This window comes from Cyprinus carpio, chromosome A12 (genome assembly GCF_018340385.1).
Source record: "Cyprinus carpio isolate SPL01 chromosome A12, ASM1834038v1, whole genome shotgun sequence".
Taxonomy (NCBI): domain Eukaryota; kingdom Metazoa; phylum Chordata; class Actinopteri; order Cypriniformes; family Cyprinidae; genus Cyprinus; species Cyprinus carpio.
In genome coordinates this window covers 12,460,996-12,487,494 of record NC_056583.1, presented here as the reverse complement: position 1 = coordinate 12,487,494, position 26,499 = coordinate 12,460,996, and the positions used below count along the sequence as shown (strand labels likewise).

At 38.1% G+C, this 26,499-nt stretch overlaps 1 protein-coding gene across 6 annotated transcripts in view; it reads right to left on the bottom strand.

The window, feature by feature from the left end:
- Positions 1-25,797, bottom strand: part of LOC109109549 (actin filament-associated protein 1-like) — a 57,809-nt gene extending 32,012 nt beyond the window's left edge. The window contains exon 1 of one of the 6 annotated variants that reach the window (XM_042767590.1): positions 25,646-25,797. Coding sequence is in view for 3 of the 6 variants with exons in the window: in XM_042767589.1 (XP_042623523.1) it covers positions 7,289-7,322 (34 nt within the window). In the remaining 3 variants the exon portion in view is untranslated. Of the gene's footprint in view, positions 1-7,288; positions 7,888-25,645 lie in introns of those variants that run through there. The other 5 variants (XM_042767592.1, XM_042767591.1, XM_042767589.1 and 2 more) reach the window with 5 other exon arrangements.
- Between the last annotated feature and the right edge of the window lie 702 nt (positions 25,798-26,499).

Sequence of the window (26,499 nt, the reverse complement as noted above, 5' to 3'; positions counted from 1 at the left end):
AGTCTACCACCCAGGCTGCTGAGAATCATCAACATCCTTGAAATTCACCAAAGGAAATGTGTGTGTGCATGTAGATTACAGAGTACCTTTCTCTCCACACTGTCATCCTATCCAACTCTTCCATTAGATCTTAAAGCAGTTCTCTTTAATGAACTGTTCAAATCCATATGCTCACACATGATCTGTGACCTACCATATACTGTATATAATCAGGCACTAGCCCATGCCAAGTTTCTGTGGAGTACCCACCATCCCACATCCTTCACTCACGCTTCTGCCTTCTTTTATCTCTTTCACTCACTTTTCTCCATATCTATTTCCATACTGAGCCAAGAAGCTATTCATTTTTCTCACGTCTTACTACAGAAGAGGAAATAAATGACAGCTGACAATAAACCCTTTGAAAAAAGGAGATAACACACAACCTCTCTTGTTTTGCTTAAGAAACCTGCCAAGAACATAAACATGAACCTCTCGCTCATCTGTCCTCCCTTTCTCATCCAGTGCATTGCTTCTCTTTGATGTCAGCTGACAGGAACCAGGCGGAGAGCTGGTGATGACTGAGATACAACACAAGCTCTTTATACTCCGATCTGGTCTTACAAACCGAACAGCTTGGAGGCTGAAAAGATGGATGGAAGGAGGGATAGATAAAAAGAAAAGCATGCAATTCTCTCTTATAACACATCAAGAGTCAACTATCTTGGTAACAGATATTTAACAATTATCTAAATAACTGGCATACAAAATGCAAATTTTATCTACCTGGAATCTACTAAACAGTTTTTATGTTTCAAAATAAATATCAAATCAGTAATAAAATGTGACAATACATCAAAAAATAAACATTATGGTAATGTCTTAATTATTATTTCCATCATAAAGAATCTACTTTTCTTTTTTTTTACAAAGAGCAAAAAGCTTTTGAACATCTGCAACAGCAAAACTGTGCAATTGCAGAAGTGTTCATTATTTCTCATGTTAATGTATTTTTGAATAAAAAAATAATAATAATAATAGATCCATACAAAAAAATAAATGAACATTTTATCATTGACTCACATTTGTTATTTAGATTAAACAAACTTTATCAGTAAGCTGATTGGTTCTTTTAAGTTAAAGACTGACAGCCACCATACTGACTCTCACAGATTCTCCCATTGATTTTTCTATAAGTGGTCCATCTATCTCCATCCCATTGGAACCCAAAATAGCAATATAAGTTATATACTGTATAGAATCTCTCATAGATCTGAGAGGAACTGGGTGCCCAAAGCAAAACATTTGGCAGCTGGGAATAAGGCAGCTACTAGTCTGTGGTTTGTGAAATTAGGCTGCTTTATGGTCTGGCCTCATCATGGTTACCGCTCAATGCCACAGGCCAGAGCACACCAGAGCACCACTCAGGCTACACATGCCTTGAAAATAGCAGAAAACTACAGGACAGAAGAAAATATTGAACAGATGCTCCACTGTCCCACTAATAATGGGCTTCAATACCGGCATCTGTGTAGTCACATATGACAAATGCACCGGGATCATCAATAAGAGAATATCTCTTGTGTGATGACATTCATCTCTGTGTTTAATTATGTGTGTGCACTATCCATATGTGTTAACATGAACATATGAGGAAAATACTAAGGTGACAATTATGAAAACAATCATGAAAGGACAGTTTAGAATGTATGTCCATAAATACGTACTTGTGTGCTTATGAGTATGTGTGTGTGTGTATAATTATAGGGCGCTCTTGGGAGAAAGGGGCCACTGGTTACAGAAACCTTTAAGAATCATCCTTTTAGAGGGTGGAGAAGACTCCATAGTGCCTGGGAAACTGAGCAGAGAAGTGTTTGCTTCCACTTTTTATGAGTGCATTTATGAATGCTCACCAGCATTTGTGTATTTAGTCGTTTTTACCTAAATGCATATTTAGGCATATTTGCCTTCCACCAATGACTTGAATGAATGAATGAATGATGCATTTATTTATTGTGTATTGTTGTACACCCGAAGCGCTTTACAATCATGTGGGGGGTCTCTCCTCAACCACCACCAGTGTGCAGTATCCACATGGATGATGCGATGGCAGCCACAGTAGAACGGCGCCAGTGCGCTCACCACACACCAGCTACAGGTGGAGAGGAGAGAGAGACAGAGCCAATCAAGTGGCTGGGGATTATAAGGAGGCCATGACTGACAAAGGCCAGGGGGACAGTTTGGCCAGGACACCGGGGTTACACCCCTACTCTTAACGAGAAATGCCATGGAATTTTTTATGACAGAGAGTCAGGACCTCGGTTTAACGTCTCATCCGTAAGATAGTGCTTTTTGACAGTGTAGTGTCCCCATCACTATATTGGGGCATTAGGACCCACACACAGACTACAGGATGAGCACCCCTGCTGGCCTCACTAACACCTCTTCCAACAGCAACCTATTTTTTCCCAGGAGGTCTCCCAGCCAGGTACTGACCAGGCTCAACCCTGCTTAGCTTCAGTGGGCAACCAGTCTTGGGCTGCAGGGTGTTATGGCTGTGGCTATGTGACTTCAGTACTTAGGCTGAATTGTAGTATATTTATGAGTTTACCATGATGATGCATTGTCCAATATATTATTATGGGAAAACATAAATAATGGGACATGTAATTTAGTAGAAAATGAAAAATCATAAACAGAGGCAACCTAGGCCCCATTTACACTGCATGGTTCAAGTGACCCAATTCCGATTTTTTCCTCTCATGTGGCACAGACGGATATGAACGTGTAAGCAGGAAAAAAATGCATGGATTCCGGTTTTCTCAGATCGGATTCAGGCCTCATTCATATGTGGTAATAAATGGGATTTTTGCATTTGCTTGTGCCATGTAAGCAGACAAATCGGATATTCCCCAGTAAATGCGAGTCGTACGTCATTAAAAAGGTGACGTCAACTCAGGTGGACACCACCAACTGAGATCACATGACTTATTATAGGCGCGATGGAGGACGAAGGATACACACAGTGGAGCAATGCGGAGGTTTCATGTCTTTTAAGTCCTCTTTTTTCTCCGCCGTACGAGACCAATGTTTTGCTGATTTTTTTGTTGACTTTTCAAAATATGGAACGCAAAACACTGTATAATTTTATTTGCATCTGCATCCATTGTATTTCGTGCTGTTTTACTTCCTTTTTCTGGTCAGAACGTCTACGTTTGGTAGTTTCAGCAGTGTATAGTGTAAATGCAAAAATCGGATACGGTCACTTTTAAAAGATGATGTAAGCGGGTCGTCAAAAAAATCGGATATAGTCAGAAAATCGGATTTGGGCATCAAGACCTGCAGTGTAAATGCAGCCCTAGAGACTAACTAGAATTTGCAAAGGGTTAACTTGTCCCAGATATCATCTGTTTTTTTGCAGAATATGTACACTACCATTTTAAAGTTTGGGGTCAGTATTTTTATTGATTGATTGATTGACTGTCAAAAATCCACTTCGCTTAACAGTCACAAATAGTTGGAGTTCCTTTTTCTTGGAATGTTCCAAATTTGTCTTAAATTGTTTTGCCAAAGAGGCAAATACACTAACCTCTCCCCTCAGGGACAAAATGTAGAGACTAGAGAGCTATTAACTCTCTTACTTAGTAGGGCTGGGCAGTACATCAAAGACTATAGAATACCCAAGACCATTCCCGGTTGCTATAGAACACTCAGCGTTCTGAGACATGCTCTTAAGGACTGCGCATGCGCACTGGCTGATCTAGCCTGGAAAATAGGCTTTTTTATAATGCTATTTGAACAAAAGTAACAACATTTATGACACAGTTGTTGTCAGATTTCTTTGGTGATTTCAAATATGAAATTTAATTGTAAGCTTAGTGAACAGTTTTGGAGAATTTCATGTTTCCCCATTCAAAGAGATAGGAATTGCACTTGCATGCCCGAGCGGTGTTTCAAAGATGGCCACTGAGTGACATGACTTGTCTTAAAAGGGCTTTGGGTTTTTCGAGTGTGTAGCATATATCAATATTTTTTATATAAGCGCTACGGTATGAGGCAATATCGTTTATATCGATATACAGTAGTTTGATAAGAGCGCATCTAAAAAATATAGTGGAGGACACAGACTGAGCTGCTGCGGAGAAAGTGCATCATCTAATTTGTTCTAAACATGTGACTAGCTTTATATTAAGGCCTTTAAATGCTTGTAAGATACAGTGTAGTTTATAGCAGGCCCAGACTGGCCATCAGGAGCACCGGGAGAATTCCCAGTGGCCTGGCGGTTGATTAGGCCCGCTGCCCAGTCTTTATTTTTTAATTAATTATTTAATTTAATTATATTATTGAGTGCCACATGTAACAAAGTGATCATTGTCGAGTTTGACATTCAATAATAAATCGATAACAAATCATGAATTGGTTAGTCAGTGCTGTGATTCTGCTCCCGTTTGTTGCGCACTTCGAACCGTTTAGATTCGAACCGAGTAATCAATCATGCATTGGACCCAAGGAAGGAAAGGAAGTGGCCAGAATTAAGCAGCAGCGAATTGCAGTTATATTACCTGTTCAGGGCTTCAAGTGCATGTCAGTCTGTATCTGTAAATAGGCTACTGCAGTTCTGACTTTGTTAACTTAGTTAAGTAACTGCTTTCAAATTTTTATCAGTAAGCATACCATTATTATTCTCAGTCAGAATACTGTGTTAAAGGACATCATTATTATTAATTGTAAAGTTGCATTAATAAATTTAGCAGACAGATGTTCACATCAATTTATAGTAAAGGAGGGAGCTATAGCAGACAACACCACAAAAATATGACCATAATAATGCAATTATGTGTTAAGTATTATTTTTCTATAAACATATTGTATTAATTTTGACTTAGGCCTTTTAGAAAATTTATCGTAAAATATTTATATGAAATATATGTTTGTTAATCCTGGGTATTAAAGTGATTTGAAGATAAATAACAAAAACATAAACAAATTGTCCTAATGTAATATTTTGAATTTAACTAACATTTAGATTGTCTGCAAACAAATTACAATGAGGTGGTTGTTTTGCAACAAGGTGCAGTTCTCATTACAGTAGACCCGCTGGTAAAAAAGTGACAGGTAGGCTGCAAAAAAAATTGCCAAAAAAAGTACACACACACACAAAACCAGAAGTGAGAAACCAATATATCAAGGAAAATTAAGAAACGAAAAAGGGAAGTAAATGTGCCATTCAAGAGAGATTGTTTACTTATTTTCCACAGCTAGAGCCTAAGGATTTAGACTTTTTTTAATGTGATGGCCATACAAATAATAGGGTTGTCTGTGGTTTCAAAACTTTTTGTGGGTGTACAGCAAGGGTGTCCAAACTCCTGAGTTTAGCTCCAACCCCTATTAAACACACCTGAACCAGCTAATCAAGATCTTACTAGGCATACTAGAAACTTCCAGGCAGATGTGTTGAGCCAAGTTTGAGCTAAACTCTACAGGCCACTGGCCCTCCAGGACAGAGTTCGGAGACCCTTGGTGTATAGGATGGCCCGGATGAGTTTGAGATTTCCTGGCCTGAAGTTGTGTCCCAGTCTGGGCCTGGTTTATAGTTTCGCTGCGTATAGTTTAAAGCGTCTCACCCCGTCAGATGCTCTGACAGAAAGGCTGCGTATGCCACTGACGGAGACGCTACTTGCGCTGGTTAATGTGTCTGATATGTGCTGTTTTCCTTAATGCATTAGTTACATTTCACTGGTATACTCTCCATCTGCAAATGTTAGAATGTCATGAAAATATTTCCATTTTGCTGTCAGGAAGAGGAAGGCAAAGTTAAAGAGTTCTCTTATTCCCTCTCATCTTTTTTGGTTCAGACATCTCTACTTGGAGGGAAAGAAGAGCTTTGGAGGTTTCTGGCACGTGTGAGCCTTTTAAAAGTCATCAGCGTGGAAACTGTCAGAGAGGAGACTCCCTAAAATAAAGCCAAGTAGGCTAACAGACCAATACCCACATCACACACAGTAATCGAGTGCCAAATCGTACCATGTCAGACTGGTCTAACAACACTGTGCCGTGTTCATAAATGCCAATAATCACATTAACCACCAGCACAGCCCAGCATGAGCTTGAGAACAAGACAAAAAGTTTAAATCTGCAATGAAAACTGTCACGTCTGGAACTATGCTGACATGTTTTAGTGCAAAAAACGTCAAATAAAGACTGGTGTTGTAGTCTCACTGTAACATATGAAAGGGATAATACATGGTCTTTATCACAAACCCTACACAGCATGATAAGGACCCTGAAACAAAGCAAAGGGGTCTGAAATTTACCTAACGGAGTTTATTACTATAATGACAACCTTTTCATATTCTGGACAAAAATCATTCCAGAGTGCCTTGTAATAGCCTAACACCCAACAATGCTATGGCAAAACCACATTTGGCCCTTTACATACAAGAGTCCAAAACCAATACCATGCCCTGCACTCAGATACTGTTAAACTACTGTGGACAATAGGGCTCTGTCATATCCAAAAGAGTGCAAGCTGTGATGCACCTATGGGATACCTGACACCTCACAGCTGCAAAGCAACCAACCAATCACAGATGGTCCTACCGATCTATCTCATGTTATGTTTTTGAATGTGCAATACTTCTGTGACAGAAGATAACAGGGCACCTGTATCGACCCAGAGTTATTATGGGTGACTGGAATAGCTCTTCCTCACACGTGAATTATTCTAGTGTGCTAATACTAATTTTAAAATATAATTTAAAACAATTAGATTTAATTAAATGCAAATCTAAACATTAATGATAACAATCACTTTAAAAATTTGTTTTATAATAAATAAATAAACAGCAAACAATTAGAAATCCATGACTTCCTTGCAACGTTATTAAATTTACCGCCTCTTCACATTTCAAATTGCAACGGCTTTTCTAACTGCCCTGAGAGACTGAGAGAAAAGCTGAAAAGGAACGGAGAAAATCTGACTCACGGAGTGAACTCAGCTCTTCCCAGTCCGAGCCGGTAATGTCGCCTTTGAAATATTTGTTATAAGAAATAGTATTTTCTCACTTGCTGTGTAGTTCAAATTCAATTCATCCGAAAAATTGTTTTGACAAACTTGTTCCACATTCAAAGCGCGAGGATAGCGGGATGTAAGGAGAAAAATGTGTTTCTGTTTGTTGTTATATTGCATGTCGGTAAAAGATACACTGTTCTTTTATACTATAAATGAAACGTCTGTTGACAGTAGTATTAATCGACGGTTTTAAAGCATGCAACAATGAATCCCCTCATGGAGATACTGGACACTCACCCCTCGAGGCGAACAGTATGGGGTCGCTCCGCATCTTAAAGTCAAACGCATCTAACTCAGTGTAGCTAGGGATTGCAGGCGTTTGTCCGACAGTTGCAGTATTTCATTAAAATCCGCGCAACAGAGCTGTCTCTGTTTTCCCCGCTTTCTCCCAGTGCGAATCAGCAACAGACCTCCTCCGCTCGCTACCGTCCGGCACTTTCTCGTTTCCTCTGAAAACTTCCCCTGAATCTCTCCTCGAGCCTGACACAGAGCAGCTCTGTTCGCTTTCTGTTTATCGCGATCCCAACAGCAAACCGCTGCGCCTTCGAAGGGGAGCTGCTTGGAGACTTAAAGTAAAATCTCTCACTTTCTCTCCATGTCGTGCTCGGCGAAAACCTCCTGGGACCTCCTTCCTCTCCATTTAGTTTCCTTTCCCCATTTTCTCCGCCCTGTAGCCCCACTTCTCCAATTCCACAGCTGGATACAGCGCATGTGTGTGGAGAGGGACGATTAGGATATGTTTATGCGCGGATATGTTTATTACTCCCATATGCAAGATTTGAATATTCACCTCAAAAAGATCAAAAGCATCTTTATCCTTAACTGTATTTGATAAAAAAAAAACTTTACAAAAAAAAAGTTAAATAAAAACAAAGAAAAAGTTTCTTTCAAAGTTCATGTTTCAGTCAGCACTCATATTTCTCAGTCTCCTTATGTGCATGTTCCATTATTCCATTATTCTCCCTCGTATGTACAGGTGGTTCATATACAGACCATAAAGGCACATAACAACATCATTTGGAATTAGGGATTCTTAATAAAACTGAAATATGAAAATACAAATTTTATACAAAATGTTATTAATTATTTTTAAGAATTCAGTTATGCAGGGAGTGTGGTCCTAAACAACCAAAATACTGTATAACAATAATTACAAGTCATTATAAAGGTGTGTCTGGATTGCAGAATAGTGCACATATGTGTGGGTGGCCACGTGTGTGTTAACAGGATATTGTATCTGGACACTGATCCATGTATTTGGCAGAACTATATGCTCTGACATCATACTGGGGAGAGAATCAAATTGATATGAAGACATTAATTCCACCCAAAGCCTGTAGCACAGCGGAAAGCAACAGTGTCGTTGACTAAGAGGTTTAAACACAAAGCCTGCATTCCCTACAGTATCAGATTCAACACTGTATCAGATTCAAACAAGTGCCTGTTTTAAGATAACACTTATCTATGTTATGTTTGTTTAGTTCCTTTCCTGTATAACTTTATCAGTTGGGGTATACCTTGTATATTTAACTTAGTTTACTGAAATATGCACTGTCAACTGCTTCATGACAAAGCCATGTTTATTATCCACTCACATTTAAAAAAAGGGGCACATGGCACAATTCAGACAATCTAGGGAGAGTTATGTGGAGGAGACAACAGAGACACAATAAGGTTACACTGCCACAGAACTGAATCCTTGAGGTCATTATAACAGCATAATTCAATACAGTGCACACAATTCAATAGAGCTGCAAGCCATTTAAAAGAAAATTGTGAAACACTTAATTTCTGTCAAGAATAATTTTCAGATAATTTGAAATACACAAACTGTGGGTAGTGATAAAGAAACAAAGAATGGAAAGAAATTGTATCTGTTGTAAACAACATTAAGAATAAACTACATCTAAACTTGATCTCTTCTTCCCAGCTCCAGACATGCCGTCAAAACAAAGCAATTCTGTGATACCCCTCTTACAGGGCTTGGCCCTCACATCACGTGCTCAGGATGCTGGAAGCAGGGTGGAGGCCCCATACTGGCAAACTGGTAACTGTAAGGAGGGTAAGATTTAAACAAACAGAACTCTAATGAAGCATTAAAGAGCCTGGTAGCCAGTGGAATGACTGTTTCTTCTGGGTTCCACTGCAGGGCATTCATTACAGCCAGTGTTGGGAAGGTTACTTTGGAAATGTAATAGGTTACAGATTAGTAAGTAAGTTACCCTACTTAAAATGTAATAACCACCCTACTATTATAAAAATCAATTCACTCCTTTTTTTTTAATCCCCCAAAATCCTAAACAGTCTCAATTATCAAGCCGTTTAGATTTTCTGAGCAGTATGATGTCATATTGCTCAGGCTCCGCCCACAAACACTGAAGTACTGTCCAATATTAGCATATTTTATGCCCATAGCCAGTTGTACGAAATCCATAATTTTTTCCACGCTCCAGCAGCTGTAGCGACAATGTCTTGTAAGCAATGCAGGTGTTTTGTAATTTTGTGATGTAGAAAAATTTTCTCCCGACATCAGAGCCACTGAGGACGCAGTGCATTAGTTTTGTTTTTAATCGTAATGTGCCACCGAATACACCTAAATCATTTATGTTTGCGCAAATAACTTTACTCCAGACTGCTTTCTGAATGAGGGACAATTCAAGCCAAGTTTTGTTAAATGGGTCATATGATGATACTTCAAGTTTTGCTTTTTCTTTGGAGTGTTACAAGCTCTTGGTGCATAAAGAAGATCTGTAAAGTTGCAAAGACTAAAGTCTCAAACCCAAAGAGATATTCTTTATTACCCCCCTAAAACGGCTCGTTCTAACACACCCCCACGTCTACGTCACGATGTGGGAAGATTTGCATAACGCCTCCCAAATGTTCATGCAAAGAAAGAAGGCGTAACTTTGAATCTTGCTGTTGCTGCCGACGCCATGTTGTGGAGACGCTGTTTCGCTGTGAAGGCAAAAAAATACTTTGTTTGGCAAAAGAGAACACAACTAGAAATCAGTGGTTAATTTGTATTTACATTTTGCAGCACATTTTATGGAGGACTGTTTCCTGATCCTGGGAGAGAAGACTACAATGCTGGCTGTTCTGACTCACAGTGTGTAAGTACGTTTACATATGTAAAGGATTTTCCACTGATGATTCAAACGTGAGTTTTAAGCAGTGTAGAGTAGTGGTTCTCAATTCCAGTCCTCGCACACCCTCCTCTGCACATTTTGTATGTTTCCCTTATTCGACCGTCAGTGCTATGCGAAGTGAACATCACAGGATATTCCGCCATGATTCCAGTTCGAAGCGAACGTATATGTTCCATTCAAAGTGCATTGAAGTGTGCGAGACGTGAATTTAAATTGTATTTATTTACAGAGGTTTATTATTTTACACCTGTCTGTGTGTGAAGACGTTGCACAGCTCAAATCCGTGAATGAATGTTCCGAAGTGAGGTAAACTTCAACAGATTTCCCCTGCTCAGGGAGTAAGGAGCAAACAACACAGTGACCATGATATGTCAATGGGAACACAGTTCATACACAAAGCTCACTTCTAACGATCTGATTATCTGAATCAGGTGTGTTAACAAAGAGAGTTGTGCGAAATATGCAGAGCTGGGGGGCACGGGGACTGGAATTGAGAACTGCTGGTGTAGAGTAGAGCTTGTTGTTTGTTGTTTATCCGATCACAAATTCAGACATGGTTTTATGTTTACACGGGCCAGCGCGATGCAATGCAACACATAAAAACACAGTATAAGTCATTATAATCTGTAATTATGTCTCCACTGGATGCAACAAATGGCTCATTTGTAATGAGTTTTATTGTTTTTGTCTCGTCTCGCCGGTGTTCTGACTTGGACACACATCAAAGTATGACAAGGGGCGTAACATTTCTGTCACACGCTTGTGGCATTCGGCCAATCACAAAGCACTGGATAGCTCGCCAATCAGAGCACATCTCGCTTTTCTGACCGATGAGCTTTGTAAAAAACAACACGTTTCAGAAAGGCGGGGCATAGAGGAGAAACAATTATGTATAGTATGTGGAAAATAATGTGTTTTTTGAACCTTAAACCGCATAAACACATTTAATTACACCAAATACACAAAATAATGGTCTTTTTAGCAACATCATATGACCCCTTTAAAAAGTTAAAACTCAAGGATAGATCAGTACTCATTGTTTGTGATACAGCCGCACCTCCAGAAGAATTAAGTCTGACACTTTATATTTTTTATGATTATTTGCAAATCTTCCATGGAACAAAGGGGCGGGTGAGCAGAGCTCATTAGCATTTAAAGGGACATGCCCCAAAATGAGTCACTGTGAACAGAGCAAGGTAAAAAGGGTGTTGTCTTACACGGCCACTGAGGAATATTAACCAAAGTATGTTGGAGACTGTTCATGAAGACCCTAAAGAATCATACCAACTTAATACCAACTGAAAAATCAATGTCCCCTTTAAAGCACAGCCACCACAAAATCAGACTTACTTTGAGATCATTAAATACATATTTAAAATCATAACAAGAAATATTTTATAAGTTATGATATTGTTTTGAAATCAAATCTTTCTATTGCTATGATAGGAAACACTGGAATCTAACAATGCCTTGGAAAAAAACAGTTAATCTTTAAAAAATGAAGCATAGCTATACATAAACCCATATAGGAAATAAAAGAGTTATCGAATAATGTTCTAAAGTCCTGAAGCATTGGTTTTTTTTATATTTTATAGCAGTCACTGCAATTTCTGAAAGAAATCAATTACATCTGTATGTGGGAGTGTGTGTGAAAAAAAATCTTATGTAACCCCCTTTGCAATCCTTGACATTTTCATAAGTAACTAATTTAATTACACAATTTTTCTCAGTAACTGTAACTGATTACAATTACTTTTATTTTGTAATGAAATTATGCAATTCCATTACATGTAACTAGTTATTCCCCAACACTGATTACAGCAAAGGCTGTTTTGTCGGGGCAGCACATGACTTTTGACGTGTATCTCACAGAATGTGCATGTGTGTCACTCATCAGTGCTTATGTGTTTTCATATCTTCAAGGAATGCAGCAACAATCTGTGCCCTGGTGAAACACCTCATTACTAAAGTTGTTGGCCTCATTGACAAAATACACAACCAAAGTCATATGCACAACACCTGCAAGACAACATTTTTGATTACAAGACCTCAAAAGTAAATGGATTGAATTCCAGAGACAAATTAATTAGAATTCTCTAGACGCTGTTGTTTCTGTACTCTATTAATCAGAGTCCTGAATGAACCCTTTGACATTTATTTTTCATCCCAGAAACACTTGCAGGACTTGCTGAACCTTTATAATTGCTGTACAATGTTTTCTGAGTTTCTGGAATGTTGCCGAATATTTTTGATTATCTGAACCCCTTTGACTCTCAGTATCCAAACAGCAGACAAGTGACTAAGATTTCAAAAGACATTTGGCTGTACTCTTCTCCAACACACACGCACACACACACACACACACACAGTATAATCAAGCCAAAGCCTCCTTATGGAATTAACAAAGAGAAGACAGACATGATTTAGGACCATAGGAGATTGATCTGATGAGACAGTTTGTGTCATATCTGATGAGACAGTTTGTGTCATCCATGTTATCTCCTATAATACTCCAAACGCATAATATAAATGAGAGAAAACACCTTGTATACCGAAGTATACAACATTTGTATAGCCTAGTGATTGAGAGGAAACACGTACACTGCAATCTGCAATGAAAATTAATTTGTGCCAGATTGCAGAAACTGTATGTAGCTACAGATCTTGCTGTTGTAAATACCTCAGTTGTGTTGAAACTCAAGTAAATGTGTTAAATGAACTACAATGCATCCAATTAAAACAACATAAACAGGTAGTCAACATATATAATGGCACAAAAGCAACATTCTCAGTGGCAAAAACCTTGTCTTCATTTTCACTGGTTGATCTCCAGTTCTCCAGTTTGCAATTCTCCCCTGATAAGATGTTATCTCATGTACACATGTGGAAAATTTAAATAAATATGCACACACACACACACACACACACACACACATAGATTGACTTACACAGGCAGTAAACATGAATAATGGAAACTTTCTGAGCTGGAAAACTGCAACCAAAACTCTGTACACAGGTCTGGAGAAATCGTCATCATCATCGTCTTCATCACAAGCAATGAGGCTTCACAGACTCTCCATATGGCTATGAGGTAAAGGCCACTCTGCTCAGCTGCAGTTTGTATAATTTGACACCGGAGTCATTTTATAGTGCTGAAAGCCTAGAAAGCTGTAGCACATATGGATAGGCAGTATGGAACACTGGCTGTGGTCCAGAGGAGGAAAGTCTTGATGAAAGGAAGACAGAGCAACGGTAAGGAGTATTTAAAACTAGGTCAGAATCAGATTTAGTATGACTGCCTTTTGATGTGCTGCTCACTCGTAGTATCCTGGATGGGTTTCAGACATACATTAGTGCTGTGTTTGGGTTGGGCAGGGTCAGCTTGTGCACTTCAAGACAGTCCAGCAAAGGGTCTAAGTGTTAAAAAATCCTATATTCTTGAACCGCCCTAATGAAGACTGACAAAAAAAAAACAAAAAAAAAAACAGCTCAACATTTCACACATGATACTCCGGACTACTGCAGATGAGGACACATTACGTTCTCGCTTTCTATTTCCTTTACAATGATGTATGCTCAGTCAAGAGTAATCAATAAGCACACTTGTATGAACATTAAAAGTATTTTTTTTTTTATCAAAGCAATAATTCAAGTTCCTAAAATGTCATGTAAATGGTTTAGTCTGAAATTGTACTAGTCAGATTTTTGCATTTTTTTCTCTCCAACTGCTTCAGAGCAACCACTCTAGGCATTATTCAGAACTGAAAGTTTAATTCAGTTTAAATGTATTTGAAATTGTCAAAGCACATTGAGTACCAAGTAAAGTGTTGGCAAGGACAAGATGACCAAGAGAAGAGTCCAACCTGGATCCATCTGATTCCATTTGTTAGAATTTATGGGGTGGACAATGTTAAAGACCCATCTCCAAGTTATCACCTGAAACAAGCAGCTGCATGAAGCTCATTCTGTGTTTTCTTCTATTTATATATACAATATCCACTTTGCATTGATCCCTAACTCTGTTTTCCCAGAATGGTCAGATTCTTTGTAATTGTGTGTATTTTTGCCTTCTTTTACCCTTAAATCCTTCTCCTACTTTTTCAGTCCAATTAAATTTTCTTGCTTCCTCTTGTTCTTCTTGATATCAATCCTTGATAACATACACATGACCCTCCCCCAATCCACACCCAGTTTAAAGTCCCAGCTGCTATAGCCAGGGTGCCTCTTTAACTCCAACTGTCCACAGAAAACAGTCAGATGGATGGATAGATAGATGTACGAAGGGGAGGATGGCCCAGCAGGACTACAAGTCACAACCATTAATACACACTCAATGCACAGACCTCCTACTGTCAAACCACCCCACCACTTTGAGGCTCAGTCAACCATCTGGCCAGACTGAGACTGCAGACATGTTGGTTATGGCCGGCTGGCCCAGTGGGGGGAGGAGACCCAATTAAGAAACTAATCTTTATGCAAAATGTATGAGCCTCCCCCTCCCATCCCACAGTTTTTTTCCTAATGCGTTTTTATCTGGTTCTCCCTGGATTGCTAAACACAGCAATCAAATACAAATCCTCTCAGTGTATAGCGGACATCACACAGTCCTTCATTTCCTCAGATCCAGACACTTTCCATCAGATGACCTTGATAAATGTTTCAGCCAGACTGAGCCAGAACCACAGACAATGATTTTCATCAGACCTCAGGGAGGAAGTCCACCCCCGGAAATCCAACAGTATGTATTTGTGCAGAGTGCTGATATAGGATCAGATTTTCACATTGTTTACTGGGGTTTAAGCCAAGGAGTGCTAAGGAGCAGCTCTGATCCAGAGACAGCATTCCTGATATGTGATCTTGTACATATATGGGTTCTGGTCTCTCACAACATACCAACACACAGATCAGGACTATTACCATCATAGACAGTATCTATGTTTACATGCAACCAAATAACCTATTAATAATCAGACTAATTACTTACTCTGAATAAAAAGCAGTCATTTAAATACCTAAATAGGAAATAAGTAAGCATGTTAAGTGTTAACGCCTGAATCTGACTATTTTCTCCAAAGGATTCAAAAATACCTAGTTCTATTATGTACATGTTTACATATGTTTTACTTCTTAAAACTAGTCAGTGGAGCAGAATGTTTACTAAATATTTGCTAAAAATGACTTCTGACCAGAGTATGCGAGCGTTGCGTAGTGAGGTGTGGAGTGGCTTGATTTTGCCTGGAGCTAGGAGTGGATTTTTTGAAAGTCGGAGCATCAAGGTTTTCACTCGCTCCGAGAACGCTCCACTACCGCTCCGTCACGAGCAAAAATTATACCAGCTCACGCATTAAACATAATTAGTTAGCTTGACAGATATGTGGATCACATATGAAGGTTAAAATGGTGATGGACGAGTGCGGGAAGTTAAAACATGTTGTAAATTGTAGTTTGTTAATCTCTGCTCAAAATGAATGTGCTGCTATATTGCACACGGACAGAGCACACAAGCTCGCACATAACGTACAGATCGCTCGCATACATTCAGGAATGAAGAAATACGGAAAAGTTGCAGCATATTCTTTCTGTTTCTGAAGTAACTACCCTCAGCTTCACCATAGTAGAGAGACACACTGCACAGACAAATAAGCTAAGCGAGTTAAGCAGTCATTTAATATGGACTTGGGCTAATTGTAGTGTTCCAATAAGCCAAGTTAAAACTATCCTTATAGTATTATACATTTGTTTTTCGTTTAATATAATTTCTGAACACAACTTTGATTTTTCAAGCATAGTGAAATAATTTAGCCACGGAGCAAAGGCGGATCAGTGTTTCTGATCAGTGGAGCGAGGAGCGGGAAATGGTGAACCTGGAGCTGAGTGATTATTGAATGCTTAGAGCGTGGAGGGGAAATTGTGGCCGCTCCACTCTGCTCACATACTCTGCTTCTGACATATGTCTTCGTTCTTCTAAGATATGGAAATAATGACAATTATACTCACAGTAGCACTGGTGACATAATTCCGGTGGATTTCTCAGGTTCTGTACGCAGTGATTGGGTATTGGGCACTGCACATATGCTGAAGTTAGGTTCAGAATACATGTAAAGGACATGTAAATGAATATGTTAATTGCAAAGTTTAGGGTTTATATAAACTGAACATTCAGAATCTGAAATAGGATTGGATTCATTGGACTGATAAAAATAGTGCATGTAAACATACCAAATGACTGCCACAAAAGAAAGGTAGCCTACTGAGAGTATGCAAGGCCAAAGGGAAGGTGACAGGATGTGTGTGAAAGGGAAGGGAGGAGAAATATGGGAAGCATAAGAATGTGGAAGACTTTCACTTCATCTGGCAGACACAAATTACCAAACCTCGCCCATACTGTCAGGGAGCGGGCCAATGAGCTTTAAACATCCAGCAGTCCCTCAAATATTAACATTGATCTGTATCATCTATGTTGAACTTCAACACTAATAAAAACACGGATTGATGGAAAAATCATGGTTCAGTTCTGATAGTCTAGTCGTAGATGTAATATTTTTTACTCTGTAACACTGATTACAAAAGCAACCATTTCAAATCGCTATGGGCACGTTGCGTTTTTTAATTATTATTTCTTCTATTATCTTTTTTATATTATGTTTTATGTTTCTTTTTTCTGTTGTGTTTTGTGTGTGATTTTATGTTGTTTCATGTAATGTTGCATGTAAAGACAGCATATCAGTCCAGTCTATCAGTTCTGTATTTTGTAAACTTGGTAAAATTATACTCATCATTCTCTGTGAAGATAGCACAGGAGGTGGAGGCTTTGTGCGCAGCCAATGGCGGTACTGGAAAAGACCATTGAGGAGAGAGGGATGATGGATATAGCATTCAATAGAAACATCTGCAAAGGTTCAAGTGTAAAAGTGCTGAATGACAACAACAACAAACAATTATCATACACTTAAAGAAAAGAGAGAGGGGAGATAGGGAAGATGACAAATGCTGAGTGTTGATAAAATCGCACAGAATCACAATAACATATTAACTCATATAAAATATCCACCAAAATGGAAACAAAGGCAGCACAATATGGATAAAAATGTAAATCACTACAAACTTAAAAAATAATGTGATGCCGATATGTAATGTGTTAAATCTAAGATTGTGCTAAATCTAAGATGTGATAAATCAGAATAAATTTTCAAGTAGTTTTTGAGCCCGAAGAATAGTGACACATCTAGTGAAGTGAAAGTGACATGTAGCCGAGTATGGTGTTCCACACACACAATTTCACACACACAGCAATGAGTAGTGAACACACACCCAGAACAATGGGCAGCCATCTTTGCTCTGGCCCTGGGGAGCTGTTGGGAATTTAGTGCCTTGCCCAGGGGTATCACCCCACCCACTGATTACTCAAATTGCAAAATACTAACCCCAACCCAATACCAGTGGTGTAATAATATGGCCATACTGAGAGTCAAACCTGTAACCTTTGACTCTCTAACCATTAAACCATGACTGCCCCATGTATAACATGTATATATCCTATTCTCCGCATCTCTGAAACCTTTATGTATTAATGTTTTAAAATGTCCTAACAATTTACTCACTTGGCTTTCAAATCCAATCCTGCTGTTAGCTAAACAACGTATGAGGGTATTTATCATCTAAAGCAGCAAATGCCTGGGTGGTTTCATCCATAGAAGAATGCCATGATCTTACCACTCACACCTCTGACAGAGTTCTGCTATGGAAACTTTACAAGATTTACTGAGGACTAATAGTAGAAGCTGCTAAAGGTTACACTAATTGTAAATGCACGGCACTTACACAAAGATACACATTCAAACACTGGCAATGGACTTCTACATAATTTAATCTGGATCAAATAAACCACCTGTTTCAACACAAGATAAAGAATCACAACACTGAAGATTGCTGTCTTTGGAACAGGTACGATTTCATCTACAGAAGTGTCATGTGCAGGTGACACTACTACAGTGAAAGCAGCTTGGCTGTACTAGGACACACACTCTGAGGACCAACCAGATTCATGAGACATTCTTAAAAATACATTTCCTGCTTATTTTATTACTTAAGAAAACCACTTTCCCAGGAACCAAAGCAAACCAAACTTTGACACCAAACAGACTAAAAGCAGATGAAAAAGCGGTAGTGTGAAAGCACGCTAAGCTTGAAGTTTTAGTATGTATAGCTTCTGGGCTTTGTGTGGGTGTGTCAAGGATGAAATACAGGGAAAGAAAGCAAGTATTCCCATAAATCATAACAACTTGACATTAACCTAAATGTACAATTTATTTAATAGGACAGGTCTGGAGGCCTCAGAACACATCTCTGTGTGCTTAAAAATGTTTGTAATGAGGAGCACTTCATGAGTTCGCATTACAGATAATAAAGCGAGAAGAATAGTATATTTGGCGTGCTGTCCAAGGAGAAGGCTCAGAGCTAGGTAATTCTTCCTAAACACCCCCCAACCCCCCCCCCCCCCCCCCCCCCACCCCCCCCCACCAACCCAAGTGATTTTACCAAGAGATCTATACATGCACATAAGCACATCTATTCAGTACAAAAAAAGCCTGAAACCACTATTCCAACAACATGTGAAACCAAGTCTTGGCTAAAATCCAAACTAAGCATTTTACCCAAAGGGCAGGTTGGCTTCATCATCACTTTAAGAATTATACCCTGCTATTAAAAATAAATTGGAATTGATGGAAAGTGGGTTACAATAACATGAAAAGGTGGGAAAGCATAAAAATAAAATAGATGTGTGAGTTTGTTTGTGCACACACACACACACACACACACAAACACACACACGCAAGCATACTGCCTGAGCATTGAAATATATGCACTCCCTTTGAGAATTAGAACTCAAAGACTGACTTTAACTCCCTTTCTGACCCGCCATAGGAAGTGACAATGTATTAGTTACTGTCACTTTCCCCATGGACTACAGAGTGATTCCTATATAAAGTGGGCCTCTTCTGTTTCCATCACATTGTTGTTGGGAATTTATGCAGAACAGTGAATGTGTGTGAGTACTCTTTAATACCTGTCTCTATTTATCTGCCAAGTCAAAATGAATGCAGGAAATAAGTAACGACAGGCACAAAATAGGCACAAAATGGCATGCCGAGTGACAGAGAGAAGAGAATATACTGTAGAAAGATGAGAGAGCTGCCTCAAGGCCTAAATACCCTTACGAAAAAGAAGTTCATTCAAGTATGCTATTAGTATACCTCTTTTTAAACTAAAAATTGGAAAGTATGCTTTTAGTTTACTTTTTATGTACTTCTCAGAAAATGGGCTTTATGTATTGCTCAGAAATATACTTAAAATTACATTTAAGTATACTTGACTTATACTTACAAAAAGTCTAAATATATTTGAACTATACTTGTGCTCCTAGAATCCGTGTTTTCAATGTTATACGGTAGAGGGCACTAGTACATGTCTTCTGTACAGAATTTCCAAAAAAACACAAGTGAAGAAGAAAAAGAAACAACAGATACTAACACATGTAACACGATCATCTGACAAGAAACAGCATCAAAACTGTAACGTTATGAAATAAAATGTCGACCGATGAAGAGGTAATAATTACAGTCAAGCCTTGGGGTGTTGATCGACTCCATCTACATTTTGATTATCATTCTGAATCCAATTCATAGTCTTTTTTCCTCTTTTTGTTCAAAATGTTATAACTTTATTTTTTATGAAACTTACCCACATTAAAGTGTTTAAAAAAGAATGCATGAAGCTAGAATAAAATGTTTTTGTTAACAAGCAGATACCCTGTTCTTTCTTTGGATGTTTTGTATGTTCAGATATTCATGTAACAAATATATACAAATTAAAACCTAAATAGGAACATAGTAGTATACTTAAAGTATGATGGATGATGGAAAGTTCACTTAAAGAAAACTTATGAGTATACTTGCAGTATAAAACTACTAAACTAGTAGTTTACTGAGACTGTACTTCAAAGTGTACAAAGTATTTAATTAGTAAACTGTCAGTATACCTATAAGTTCACTTTTAGTATAACTGTAGTACAAACTACAAACATAGAGGTAAACTAGTTGTGTACTCAAAGTTTGCTACTGTTGTACTTAAAGTATACTTTTAAAGTATACTTTTATATACTAGAAAGTGGGCCAATTTAGTCCCAAGGAGTACTGAAACAGTACACTTACAAGTATACTACTAGAACACTGATATTTGTATACTTGCTACATAAAGTATACTTAAAAATATACTTGAACTTTACTTAAGTATACTTAATAAAATAAACTTGAAGTATACTACTTTTTGGTAAGGGTACCGGTGCTTACAAATACACCTGCAGGATCAATAACCCAAAAACACAGATGGCACTTGTTTTCAGAACAGAAAGAATTTGACCAAAGGCAGAAAGAAAATTTTATGTACGTCAGCTGTTTTGTATAAGATAGTAGAGATACAAATTCAACAGGAAATAGAGATTGCCTACGTTTACCACAAGATCTGTTTGAACCAGTATTATTTTAGCATTATTTATATACTATTATAGTATTTATTAATATTTTGAATTAGCTTTTTTCTTTTTATTGTTTTCTCTTTTTTTTCTTTTTAGTAATTTTGCTTTATTTTTATTTTATACAGTTTTAGTTTTAGTAGCATTTCAAATTAAACATGCATCAGTTCGTTGCCAAGGCAACGTTTCTCATTTTCATCTTACAAGACCTTTAGGTTTAAGTTTCTCAAGATTTAGCCTATTTCAGTTAACAAAATAATAGTTTTTAGTTTGCATTAACAATTAACAACACTGGTTGGAAGACATCATGTGTTATACAGACTTAGATGAAGTTTGTGTAATCACATCCTACAAAAGCTAAACCAACAAACACAATCAGGAAGATCCCTAGGTGACTTCAATTCTGTGAAAAAGCTTGTGTGTGTTCTTGTGTCTGTGTCCTCTTATATCCACTTTGAGATCTTTTCACACTACTGTTTCAGAAACTGCCTGCAGATTTTCTATTTGATTATTGGTTCATTTTTGAGGAAACTGTAAGATATGGGTCAGTCAAACAGAAAATCTCAGGAATCAACGAAAACAAATAACACATCACTATACAGTAGGTTATTCTTAAAAGCCCAAATTAGCTCAGCTCCTAAAAGCTTCAAACAATTACAGCACACTGTGCATTAATTATTCATGCTAAGAGTTCTAGCATCTGTTTGCTAGCTATAAAACAAGTCTTTACAGAAAGACCTTGGAAAGTTACCTTGGCTGCGACAACACACCCTAAACACAAAATGCTTAAGCAGAGTTTCCACCCGGCGAATAACACCAAGCACATCAGTCTTATCAGATCCCTCTCCGCCTGTGATGTGGTCAGGAGTGTTAAGAACCACAGCAACTTTCATCTTCTGTATCTCTGCCACAATTTCCACACTTTCCACACCCATTTCCATTTTCCCTTTCTCACTTTCCATCTCATACACAAATAACGAAACATAGCGGAAACAAATAATGACAGAGATGGAAATGATAGTAAACCTCTACTTATTTCAATTGATTCAGAGGATATTCAGTAATGAAAGCAAGAGAAAGAGGCAACTATAGATTACTAAAGCTTTCTAAAGAAAAAGAGGCATCAGGTTTCTCAGAAAGTGACTCAGAGATTTTGAGTTCAGCTTGGTTTACAACACAGACACTCCGTACACTATACACACATACATACATACACACATACACTCAAATGGGCAATTTGAAGTACAAGGTCCTTCTTGGTGAACACAAACAGACTTGAGTGTGCTGAGTTCAACAAAAAGAAAAAGAAAGTTACAAAGTTACATCTTCCTTCTGGCTATGTCTCTATGTGAAACCCTAATGGGACAACCTCCAAAGCTGAACAAGAGCCAAAAGGCATGCAATGCAACTTTTTCATGTTTTACTTTAAAGATCTGCCGCTCCAGTCCAGTCATGTTACAGAGCCCCAGGCAGTATGGATAACTGACGGCTCTAGAGAGACGTCTCGCACAGCTGTTTGTATATACAGTGTTACTTCTGAACTTGTGCACATTTTTATTTATAATACTAAATTAACAATACATATTTTTTCATCTAACTTGTACAACTTATAAATTCATGTAGGCTATCATTTTAATCAATACACTTCATACTGCTTTTGAGAATTTGTTTGGACAAAAGTTTGAGTAGTGCAAAATTAGTCATCCCAGTAGAGAAAATCTGTAAGTTTTAAAGGTGCAGTATGTAATACTGACAGTCAGTGGTTGAAATGGGTACTGCAGTCCAAATTCAAAATACTGGATAGAGTGGTTTGTTCCACCCCCTCCTCTTCAGACTCAATGCTTGCAAAAGTTGCCAGATTGTTGACACACAACAGGAACAAGCGCACTTTACGATGGAAGGTGACAAGTCTTACACTCTAAGTTGATGTGTTGATGAATCCACGTTTTAATATACCTCTGGTCATTAAAGAGCTTTTTAGATGGATGCCAAGGCTTTTTAGGTAAGGTAGAATCTACGATCTCTGACCCAGTTTGTTTGCTGGCTTCCATTGCTGCAATACATGTTTTCCACATTCTGGCAACCCGGGGTGTCGAAATACTATAGGGTAAATTGGCAGTGGGTGGAATCACACAGACCAAAACAAAAACAGACATTCCGACACAGAACGCAGTAGAATAACTGGCTATAGCATTGTTTTTCGGGGAAAAAATTGTGAATTTAGCATGTTTCTGAAATATCTGCAAAAATATGATATTTTTATGCTTTAGTACAGCACATTCAAATGTGTATATCTGCTAAAAGTGAGAAAAAGTGTATATCTGTTAAAAGTAAATGTGAGACTTCAGACTGATTAGCAACTTTAGGTGAATAATGCTGGCCACACGCTTGAACCCTCCCCCATCCCAAATCGTAAATATTAAACATGTTTGATATTTACAACTGAAAGATGTCGCATGCTTTCATAACAGACAGCTTTTTGTACAGCTAAAATAACTGGAAGCGGCATTTAAGTTAAAAATGGCCATGTCCACTCTTACATTAAAAATAAGGTGGATAGATGGCTTGAAAGTAACACAGAAAAGTCAGAAAACATATTTTGATCTCTTGGGGTCGTTAAGACAGAGTCACTGGTCTTTATGTGTTCTCAAAGGGCATTTCAGCTCACATAAACAAACTGAAAAAAGTAAAAAAGGTTTAATAAGACAAAGACGAGAGAGCTCAACTGAATGTGCATAGCGCTTGCAACTTCAAGGTCATGGGTTTGACTCCAGGCATTTGCCATGAAGTGTGTTTATTGCAAAAATGTAATGATGCATATTACATTTCCTTATCTTTTTATTGCATCAATAGTGTCTACAAGTGTTCTAAATGCATTTCAAGCCTTTTATAACAAAACACAACTTTTCATTGGAATCAGCGTCAGAGGTCAGGAAGTGGTCTGGTATTGAGTAAGACAGACAAAGTATCAGCAGACTAATATAAACCCAATGGAGACTTGTCTGTGAAAACTGACTGCTGCACAGACTACTAGACTAGAACAACAAGAGACGAAAAACAGCCTTGTAGAAGTCAGGCAACTATAAAAGAGAAAACTGTACCGTACATTATCACTACATTTTCCCCATCATTCAAAGCAGTGATTAGAAGATAATGAACGTCCACTAAATATCTGTACGACTGCTTTTTTCTCCTGCAAATTAAGCAAGACCAGTCATCCATCTTCATCAATGGCCTTTCTCACACAGATGCTGCAACAATGCAGGTCCAGATGTGCACTAGTAATGATGTCACTGCATCAGCAATCAGACTTTTGACCACATACAGACCAGTCATCAAGCTATCAGGAAAAATATCAAACTCCTACCATGCAACACTCAGCTATACTGGCATTTAGGCCTTGGATGACCTCACTTTGTGTGGTTACAAAATTGTTTTGAAATAAAGTGTAAATGAACAAGCTCATACATGCTTTGCTGCTATAATAAGGGTGCAACTCACATGCTTTTTCACTTTAAATGGAATAAAATGAACCTAATTCTGAAAAAAAAAGGTGTTGAATGGTTCATGGTGTACAAAGGTGTTCATTCTCTGCCAGATCGATATGAAACTGCCAGTAACATCAGCATTTACTTAAGAATCGAAGGAAATATTATTTTTAAAGGGTGGGACTCACTAAATAAAAGGTATTTTATTTCTGCTCCAAGTAGGAAGCAAAACATCCTGAATTGACCCTCCTGTTTGTATGATACAAATTGTGGTGAAAGTTCAGCCAAAAGCATAAGAAAAGGTTAAGTTAGACTCCATCGCCCATTTTACCAGATGGTCCTTGACTAACATCTCTCAAAGCGCTTGGTCACACCCATCTAAACTCTACACTGGCTATTGATCAAAGATGCTGAGCTTTGTTCACATGCCTATCTTTGTTTTTCCAAACGATTGTATTTCTAGCCAAGAAGTTCAAGGACTGTGTTTGGCCAAACTCAACGTGTTCCACTTGATTCTTTCTTATTTTCTTTACCTGGTCTGATTGTTTTGAGACAGTCTGGACAGTGAGATGTGACACGGCCACTTTGGTGGCTTTTAACGCTTTGTTCTGTTTTCTCTCATCTCAGAGCCAGAGTCAGTAAAGCAAACAAAACCCAGGATGACGGTTCCTGTCCGCTCCATTGTCAGTTATTCCTGGAGAAAAACTAAACAGGAGATGGAAACACCTTCACATGGTCCCAAATTCTTTATATAAATAGCCTCTCTATATAAACATCACATAAACTTGCAAAACAACTAAGAACAACAGTAACAAAGTTGCAACAAAAAATAAATAAATAAATAAATAAATAAAAGGTAAGGTAGGGTAAACATAACACTAAAATCTTAGCTGATGCAATTATGATGTTGTCAGTGTCAACTATGCGTCCTTACATAAACTACAAAAACATAATCCAGCTTCCCTTTCCCAGTGGTTTAAGAGTCACCCCCTGCACTGTATCAAATTAATTGGATTTGCTCTTCATAATTTAGCTTTTCACCTCTCAGCCCCTCCCCCCTCTGCATATAGAGACTGGGGCTCAATTCTCAATGCTATTCAACAAGAGCCCCCCACGAGCGGTGCACCTCGTGCTTCTTTGTGTTCAGCCCCAGCTCCAAAACAAAAAAGGTTTGATGGCAGCTCCAGAAAATTACAAATATTAATGCAGCGTGACAACTTCAGAGTTGTTTTATATTATTAGCATCTGGAAAGAAATAAACATTGAAAAGCAAGCCCATCACTTTCACATTTTTTAAGGGAGAACGGAAATGTCCTTATGAAACCTCAATAGTGTGTTGAAATCGACAAATTAGGAAACGTTTCATGGATGGTCAAGACTATGCATCAATAGAGAAAACTGTCTAATAATTTTAACAGTGTCATCTTACCTTTTCTGTCATAAATTTATCGCAAGATAACGGACCTGCCTGTATCCCGTGTGCTTGATATCGGCCACCTCTGTTGTTCCTGTGGCTGGCCCCGTGTGAGCTGCTTCAGATTCATATCTGCGCTCCTTGGACCGCTCACGCTGTCAAATCAGCCCGAGATTGACAACCGCGTGAGCCAATCCGGCAGCGCGCTACTAAAAATCCACCCAATAGCAGAACTGGGAGGCGGTCACATTTAAATCGAGCAGCGTTTGTTTCGTTTGTTTATAATATATGATAAACAAAGGAGACACTTACATTCAAAAAGCAAATAAAATTTAAAACATCTATCTATCTATCGTCTGATTGAGAATCTTAAAAGAAAGAAGAAAAGCTGAACTGAAAAACTGAAGTAACTTTATTTAGATTTATATCCATCTATCTGTTTCAACAACTTTCTGTACAGAAAAAAAAAAAAAAAAAAAAACACTTGAGTTGAATTAGCTGTAGGCCTATTTATTGAGATGAATATCAATATTTCTTGTAAAGCAACTCAAAGACACAGTGAATGAAATGGGTCCATTTACATTTCCCAAACTCATTACTTTGCAGTGCATTATGATGATGCACAGTCAGAATAACATCACAATCACAGTTATTCACAATAATTTGCATACTAGCACAAAACCATGCATACCCACCATGGAAAGCCCAATATGTTGTGTTACCTCAGAGACAATTTCATAACGTCTCCCAAACTTTCTAGGTATAAAATAGAACATTTGTGTGAATGCAGTCAGAACCAGGCACAAACTCTCCTCATATGCAATAGTAGCAAAAGCAGCAAAGCAGCTCTCAAAACTGTTGGGTCAGAG